The sequence below is a fragment of the Triticum aestivum genome, chromosome 3B (assembly GCF_018294505.1).
Source record: "Triticum aestivum cultivar Chinese Spring chromosome 3B, IWGSC CS RefSeq v2.1, whole genome shotgun sequence".
NCBI lineage: Eukaryota > Viridiplantae > Streptophyta > Magnoliopsida > Poales > Poaceae > Triticum > Triticum aestivum.
This window is the reverse complement of record NC_057801.1, coordinates 789,694,227-789,703,184: the sequence shown is the minus strand read 5'-3', so window position 1 is coordinate 789,703,184 and position 8,958 is coordinate 789,694,227. Positions and strand designations below refer to the sequence as shown.

General features: G+C 45.3%; 1 protein-coding gene across 1 annotated transcript; it reads right to left on the bottom strand.

The window, feature by feature from the left end:
• Positions 1 to 446: 446 nt before the first annotated feature.
• LOC123066594 (BTB/POZ and MATH domain-containing protein 1) lies at positions 447 to 1,927 on the bottom strand. The gene has a single exon (XM_044489645.1). The coding sequence runs from the start codon at positions 1,715 to 1,717 to the stop codon at positions 644 to 646; it is 1,074 nt and encodes a 357-aa protein (XP_044345580.1). The 5' UTR covers positions 1,718 to 1,927; the 3' UTR covers positions 447 to 643.
• Positions 1,928 to 8,958: the final 7,031 nt, after the last annotated feature.

Genomic DNA, 8,958 nt, shown 5'->3' with positions numbered 1-8,958 from the left:
GTACTCCTTGGTGGATTTGAGTCAAGGACTGAGATTTATTCGAAACCTGATTTGCAGCAGGCATCCAAAGCATTCAATCAGAGAAATTGCAAGCTTGGTGAATATCAGTCAATATGGCTACTTGATAACAAAGTTATTGCTAAATAATGGGAAAAGAAGCACATAGCAACGCACTAACATAACAGAGGCAAACATCTCAGGCAAACATAAGCATGATAATTGTAAACATGGTCATATTTTGAGAATAGATGTGTGTCAAATAATCCCTCGTGATAGAGGCAACTCCTGATCAGAGATGCACTGATCGATGTTCTTTGATAGACGCTTTCCAGTAGTAAGATAACTACCGAATCACAGATCTATATAATTCAGGGACTGCTACCTGATATCCAAGTACTTCCTGATAAATTGATAAAGATTCAGACATGCAAGGAAACACCAAAACAGAAACAAAGTGACAGTGCCATAATACTAGTTTCCATCTTCTTCGAAAGTTAGGATAGGTAGTCTGATAGTACTAGGAATCTAAGATAGCTGCGGATAATAAGTCTTCAAACCAAACCAGGGAGCTAAGCACCATTGCTAGGACAAGAAAACCATTTCAATCCCTGGAACTATATAATTGCTAAAGAAACAATAACCACTAAACCAGGGACGACATGGCGATCAGATTCTTAATAACAGAAGGGCAGCTCCTGCTGAGATGATCGAAGCCATCGCTGTCCAACAAAGCCCTAAGATTTGCCGGGGAGCGAAGAAAATTTAAGCATGCCTTCTTTAGGCCCTCACAGTGGTGCTGCTCAGCTAACGTCAGGATGGTCGTTATTGTGCCTGCGTTGATGTACTTGCATAGTTTTTCCTCGCAGATACTCTTCAGCCTCTCCATGTTATACCTGTCGGCTGCAACGAGCAGATGCTGGCATATGACATCTTCATCTTCATCTTCGTTTTCTGTCACCAGTAAGGAGTCGGTATACGCAAAACAGAGCAACGCCTTGAACACATCTGCCTCCATTTCATCTATGCGCACCACACCTGCGGTGTCGCCCTCCTTCATACCACCAAAGAGCTCCGCACTGAAGACCGGCGATCGGGCAGCGAGCACACAGCGGTGCGCTGCGAACGTATGACCACCAACCTCAAAAACCACGTCGGCGCCCTTCTCGGTCTTGAGGAGATCGCCAAGGTGCTGGTGCAGGTCAGATGGGGCGACAGAGACAAATGTCGCAGGGGTGTCTTCCGGCAAATCCTCTGCGCGGTAGTCGCTGATGACAACGATATCGCACCTGATGGTGAAGGAATCATCCTTGAGATGCTCTGACTTCTCCAGGTCTGCCCTCCTGATGAATGTCGCGTTTCCCCAGCCCTTCTGAGAACTGTAGCTGTTGACTGTTGTTGATACCAGTGAAGGAGCTTGGTTCGTTACCTCATCCGCAAAACCGAATTTGTGTTGCGCCTTCACCGCCGAGGTGACATTGTCATCAAGAACAAGGAAAAGGGATATGTAGTCTGCGTACTCTGGTTTCTGGCCGTTGGGATGGTAATCGATGTGCCATCGATGTCCTCCGAGGGTGAAAGGGCGGGACTTTATCTTCTCTCCGGAGGGGACGCCCTTGGTGCGGGAGTAGCCATCGATCTTGAGGAGGTGGTACCCGCTCGCGGTGGAGGCAATGATGGCGGAGGCGGATCGGGACGGCTTGCCGGCGGCGGCCGACATGGTAGAGCTACTCCGGGAAATGGGGAGTTGAAAACTCTCCTCCGCCTTGCTTCAAGAAACTCTCCTCCGCCCTCGCCAGCACGGATTGATGGGTGATTGCTCTGGAGGTGCTACCAATCTGCTAGGGTTTAGGGCACAATGGGGGCGGATGGAGGAGGAGGAGCAAGAAGGGGAACGAAATAAGGAGATGAAACAGAGGTGATTTTTCGAGAGAGTAGAGAAAAAGAGCTACAGCCCAAACCCACAGTTCCTATTTGTACCGGCCCAGCAAGAACAAAAGCTCGAACTTATCTGATTTTGTTTTTTTTACCCCTAAAAAAAATCTGATTTTGTTTTCCCCTTTTTTTCCCTAAAAAAATCTGATTTTGTTTTTACCGCTAGAAAAAATTCTCATTTTGTTTTCCCCCTTTTCTTGTTAGTTTATTTTCAAATTCATTTTATCCACTTTTCCTTTCGTTTACTTTTCATAGTTTTTCATTTTCATTTTTTTTTGTTTTTTCTACTTCTATTTTTGTTTTTTGTTGTTCTAATTTGTTCTTGGTTTTCATGCCTTTGTCAGTAGAGCCTCTCTCGAGCGGTGAGAACATTGCATCTTACACAAGGGTGGTGCTTTCCTAGGAGTGTTTTCATACAGCTCTCACTTTTACAAAATATGTCCGCGCAACATACTTTATTATTCACCCTAAAAACATAATGTATTATTCACACTAGCTCATTATAAATTTTTATTTTAATAGTGCTTTTTTTTAAAAAGAGAGAGAGAAGAAGGATGCATGTACTTGTGAATAAGGTGAACATTTTTAAGCACATAATTTTTTTTATCGATGGCAACATTTTTTCATGATTTGTATAACCATTTTAATACCTCGGAGTCAAAAGAATCGAAGTACTGTGTTTGTCCCAAAGTCAAACATGTTTCAATTTGACCAAGCCTATGGAAAAATAAATTAACATCCAAAACACCAATTTAGTGTCACGATGTTCTTTATGATTTTTTGGTACTATGTTTATTTGGTGTTGTAGAACTTAGCAACATTTTCTACAGGGTTGATCAAACTTAAGCTTGTTTGACTTTTGATAAATGTAGAACTTCATCTATTTTGCAAAGGAGGGAGTTCATGATGTGCACGAATACTTTCCATACATGATGGGCTAATTTCAAAGACAAGCGAAGCATTTATAGTTTCCACTACAAATTTATTGTCCACATTGGTTTGTTAAATTTTATTTGTAAGTTTGTATCTTAGGCCTCTTCCAATGCTCCACCTTGTACATGTGCTAAGGTTGCCATGTAGGAAAAAAGGATGGTGTGGCAAGATAATTAAGAGGAGAGAGAAGAGTGTGGTGACCCCAGGAAGAAACAATGCCAAGCGGAGAACCTAGGGAAAACACTTAAATGAAATAAGCCCACCAATGCATGGATAACTGGATAACTTTAGTTGCTAAATCATTAAATGAAGGATGCTTAGCTACAACAAATTAAGCACCTTTGCATTGGTAACTTTAGTTGCTTAGCTCTTTAATGTGGTTGGCACCTCATTTTAGCACTAGTGCATTGGAGGAGGTCTTATGCTTATATGCTTTACATGCATAATAAATTAGATGGCACCCACGCATTGCCACAGAATTGGATATGTAGTTTCTAAATATTATGTAGAATTTTAATTCAGTTCTTACAATTTAACCTATGTGAGAGATTTCTGCATAAGCAAAAAAATCTTAACACAAAAAGTTGTGCATGTCACAACCAAATGCAATGTGATTTGAAACCCACTTAAAAGGCACTAATGCATGTTGCATGAGTAGATCGGATGAATGCTAGTAGATCCAATTAGTAATCTAGCTAGCATCTCCAGGAATTTGGATAATGTGGCGCGTGTTAAGATAATTAGAAGTGGTGAAGATCACTCTCTCAACTTTGTATATGAGGTGGGCTGTAATACTTACCTCGGGAAATTATGTTATCACAAGAAAATTCTAGATTTTTTTAAGAAGCCCCCACCAACCCACCCTTCGCTACCACCAAAGTTTCTAGGCCCATAGCAGAGAAAAATGCATCTTCAACACGACCCTCAAATCACCTGCGTACGTCTGGACCGCGTAGTCCGTACGTGTCTTGTAATCCAATACGGACCATGCATCGATCCATTCGTCGGTTCGGACATACTTTTTCCCGCAAAACGGAGACAAACTAGGGGGGCATTGCGAGCGTCCGGACCGCTGCCATGCCGCTTCTACTGCCCTAACCCACCCAAAACCTTCCTCCCTCAACAGTGTGCGTTCCTTCACAGCACCAGTTGCCCGCATTCATGCCACTATAAGTGGCCGCTCCGCATTGACGCTGGCCCAGAGTTGATGCGGCCTCTCACTGGCGCCAACATTGAAGCGCCGCGCTGCCGAGAGAGCGTCACCCGTTGCACGTTCGGCTGAACATGCCTCCTCGCCCGCATCCATTAAGTTCGTGCGTGTACCGAGAAACCTACTCCGACCACATGCCCGTCCGCGATCCGGACGTCATTAAACACAACACCAGTTGGCTTCTCGCGTCCGTCGGCTATTTAAGCAAGGCCAGACACCCCGCAAGAACCGCACTACACCTCCGCTCCCATCTTCTCCTTGCACGATATTCTCCACATTGTCCATGGCATCCCGCAGGGAGGAGGAGGGGTTCTCCAGCATAAAAGCCAGTTGGGTGGGCCACGGAGCCCGCCGAATACGAGCTAGGAAACTCGTCATGGTTCGACCTCCCTCGCCGCTCAAGCCCGTCAGTACCATGGGCGAGGCTGTAGGCTGGCACGTGGAGGAGCAACTAGCCACTCCAAGCCGACGCGTGGTTCGGCAAGTCGACACTCCAAGCCAGCTCTCGGAGGAGCACGACGGCATGGGAAAAGTTGCTGTCGTGGATGAGGCAATGTTGTACCGCTCCTCCCGCGTCGTCCACCATCAATCGTGCGCAGAACCGCGCCATGCAAGCAGAGAAAGAAGTCGGTATCATGGAGATCAATGAGGCGGCCAGCACGTCCGCAGCCGCCATTGATAGTGAGCTTGCCATTGCTTGGGTCCCACGAAGGCCACCGCGAGCGTGTCGCCGATGTGCACAATCGGTGTCCTTTCCTCTTCCCAGGCCACCGTCATCCCTTGCCCCCAAAACCAATCCTAATCCTTGCTTCACAGAAGCGGAGGCCACTCCGATGAGCGGCGCAGTCGGACATAGGGAAGGTGTGTGGGAAGCGGAGGTTATTCTTCCCTCTCGCTGAATCATATCCCTCCCTGGCTTTCGACAATCTGACGAGCGGGCTGGTGGACATGTGGAAGACATGTCAGCAGAGGAGGCGGGACTTTATTTTCTGGGGCTCATGGCCGGCCGGAGATGGGGAACATGCGTCGACAGTCATTTTAGACTAGGTTTAGAGTACGGTCTAGTTGAAAAATGTGTAAACGTAATGAATTTGCTCCGGTTTAGATGAAAAGCATCCGGTTTTATGTAAAAAAATCCGATTTGTTTGAGTTTGAATCAATTTTTTTCATTTTAATTAAATTTCATTTGAAATCTCACTACTAGGAAAATGCTTATAGGTAGACATTTAGCAGTAGCATTGGTTATATACCCCACGCTACTGCTACTTAGCAGTAGCGTCGGCCAAAACCAGCGCTGCAAGCGCACGTTAGCAGTAGCGCTTGTTTTCCAGGCCAGCGCTGTTGTTAGTGGGCCACACACTCGGACCACTGTTGCAGCTTTAGCTATAGCGCTGGGCCTCCTTCTCCACGCTGCTGCTAAGCCTACCTCTGCTTCCTCCCTCCGGCCCGCACGCTGATACGTCTCCGTCGTATCTATAATTTTTGATCGTTCCATGCCAATATTATTCAACTTTCATATACTTTTGGCAAATTTTTATACTGTTTTTTGGAACTAACATATTGATCCAGTGCCCAGTGCCAGTTCTTGTTTGTTTCATGTTTTATGTTTCGCAGAAACTCAATATCAAACGGAGTCCAACCGGGATAAAAACGGACGAACAATTATTTTGGAATATTTGTGATTTTTGGGAGGAAAAATCAATGTGAGGCGGTGCCCGAGGGGGCCACGAGACAGGGGGCGCGCCCCAGGGAGGCAGGCGCGCCCTGGACCCTCATGGGCACCCCGTAAGGCAATTGACGCTCTTCTTTTGCCGCAAGAAAGCTAATTTTATGAGAAAAATCTGGGCGAAAGATTCACCCCAATCGGAGTTACCTATCTCCGGATATAAAAGAAACAGTGAAAGGGAAGGATCTGGGAACGCAGAAAGAGAGGGAGACAGAGAGACAGATCCAATCTCGGAGGGGCTCTCACCCCTCCCACGCCATGGGAGCCAAGGACCAGAGGGGAAACCCTTCTCCCATCTAGGGAGAAGGTCAAGGAAGAATAAGAAGAAGGGGGGCTCTCTCCCCCTTGCTTCCGGTGGCGCCGAAACGCTATCGGGGGCCATCATCATCACTGCGATCTACAGCAACACCTCCGTCATCTTCACCAACGTCAACATCACCTTCCCCCATCTATATTCAGCGGTCCACTCTCCCGCAACCCGCTGTATCCTCTACTTGAACATGGTGTTTTATGCTTCATATTATTATCCAATGATGTGTTGCCATCATATGATGTCTGAGTAGATTTTTGTTGTCCTGTCGGTGATTGATGAATTGCTATCATTGGTTTGAGTTGCATGCTTTATTATTGGTGTTGTCCTATGGTGCTCTCCATGTCGCGCAAGCGTGAGGGATCCCCGCTGTAGGGTTTGCGATATGTTCATGATTTGCTTATGGTGGGTGGCGTGAGTGACAGAAGCACATGCCCGAGTAAGTAGGTTGTTTGCGTATGGGATAAAGGGGACTTGATGCTTTAATGCTATGGTTGGGTTTGTAAGTGCATCTAGTGCCCCTTAGTGATTTTGGTGTATTGAAGACTTATAGGTTAAGGGACTGATGTGTTTGTGAGTGTACACAGGTCTATAAGTCTATGAGGAGTATGATATTTACAGAGAAAGTCGACCCCTAAAAATGAAGTTCTTCAACTGATGACTTTGGATATCTGAAGACTTTCTGAAGACTTTGAAAGTGAAGAAATTGATGTGACCTTGAAGACTTGGCAATCATTCGAGGAACATGAAGAGTGAAGACTTTGTTTTTCATTGTTTCATTTTCTCTTTCTTGAGTCATAGGAAACACCGTACTGTTAAAGGGGGTGAAGGAAATACCAAGGAAAAAATTTCCAAGTGATGCTCAACTCAAAATCCTACACCTACCAATCCCTTCAAGTGAAGCCATTGGAAATCTCATACAGTTCAGTCAATTCAGTAACAGAGACGAAGTTCTTCTGGTTACTGAGGAATTTGTTCTGACTAAGGAGTTAGGAATTCGCCAGTGCGGATTGCCTAAACAGTGAGGAACATGATAGCCCTGAGGAATTTGAGAGTCAAATTTCCGTCCGTTGTTGTGCTATGCGCCAGCTGTCCCAAAATATCTACCCACCTAACGCTCATATCATTGAAGGGCATTTATGTCTTATCATGTCGGGCTGCTCCCTAGGCTATAAATAGCCACCCCCTACAACCACTAGCTGGTTGGCTGCTCCGAGAGAAACTGACACTTGTCATTTGAGAGCATCCCATCCTTCGAGGACTTTGTGCGAAAATCATCAAGTGAGGAAAACCCAAACCCAACACACCTACAAACCCAAAGTGATTGAGCATCACTGAAGAGATTGATCCTGCGTGGATCCGACGCTTGTTACCTTTGAAGACTGTGCTTCTTCCAGACGGTTAGGCGTCATGGTCTAGAGCATCCAAGAGGAATTGTGGATCACCGAGTGACCTAGTCTGTGAAGGTTTGGAAGTCACCTGAAGACTTACCACGAGTGATTGGGCGAGGTCTGTGTGACCTTAGCTCAAGGAGAATACGATGAGGACTGTGTGTCTGGGACTGTGTGTCCTTAAGTTTAAATACTCAGCCGCTCCAACCAGACGTACAACTGAGACAGTAGTTGGAACTGGTCTACCAAATCATTGTCTTCACCAAGCTTACTAGTTCTGTTTCCTCAACTCTTTCATTTCCTCAGTTGTGTTGTTATGTGCTTGTTCATATCTGTTTGAAGACTTTGATTGAAGACTTTCTCAATTTCCTCAGTTCAATTTCTTCAGTCAGTTCGTCTTCATCTTGTGTTATCATGTGCTTACGCTTTCTGTACTTTGTGCTTGTCTTCATTCCATCATGATGACCATGCTCGTGTTTTGCTATGTTTACTTTTGAGTACTTATTCCGCGACAAGTAGTTCTTCATTTAGGAATTTCCTCACCAGCAAATTCCTCAGTGAAGAATTCATAAAAATCGTCTATTCACCCCCCTCTAGTCGATATAACGCACTTTCAATTGATATCGGAGCAAGGTACTCCCTTGTTCTGTGTGATTTTGGTTTAACCGCTAGGAGTTTTAGTTATGTCGACTGCAGGATTGAGGAATGTATCATGTCCCATCTTTGACGGTCATGAGTATCCTCGGTGGAAGGCCATGATGAAGAAGCGACTCATGGCTATGGACAGCAAACTATGGACCGTCACTGAGATTGGTCTTACCGATCTATGCAAGATGGCTGAGGCTGATGACATTCGCAAGTACATTCTACTCAACTTCACTGCGAAGGATGTCATCTACTCCTGTCTATCTCAAAATCAGTTCAGGAACGTCATGCACCTCAATCACGCGAAGCTAATCTGGGACCGGCTCTCTGAAGTCTATGAAGGTCATCGAACCCGTCATGATCCTTGGTTTGAGGATTACAAGGAATCTCTCAATGCGATGACATTCGATCCAAAACCATCATCTTCTACACCCTGCCTTATGGCAAACAGTGCTAAGGTAACTAAATGCTACCTATCTGAGTCTAGTGATGATGAATCTGGAGATGAATTTGGACCAAGCTATGTCAAACTTGCTTCCCTTGCCACTAAACAACAAAGAGCTCTTGAAAAAGTTCAATATATGCTAAATAAGAGCGATGATATGTTGGGTGAAGAAATGGATCAGTCAAAAGCTTTGGCTGAAAGTCTTCAGGGACTTCATTCCAAGTTTGACGACCTTCAAGGTCATCATAACACTCCCTTATCTGATCACGAGAAGCTTTCTTATGAATTTCTTCAAAGAAAGCAAGATCTTGAGAAGCTAAGAGTGAGTTATGAAGATCTTCAGAAGGAGCGCGATTCATTACTTGC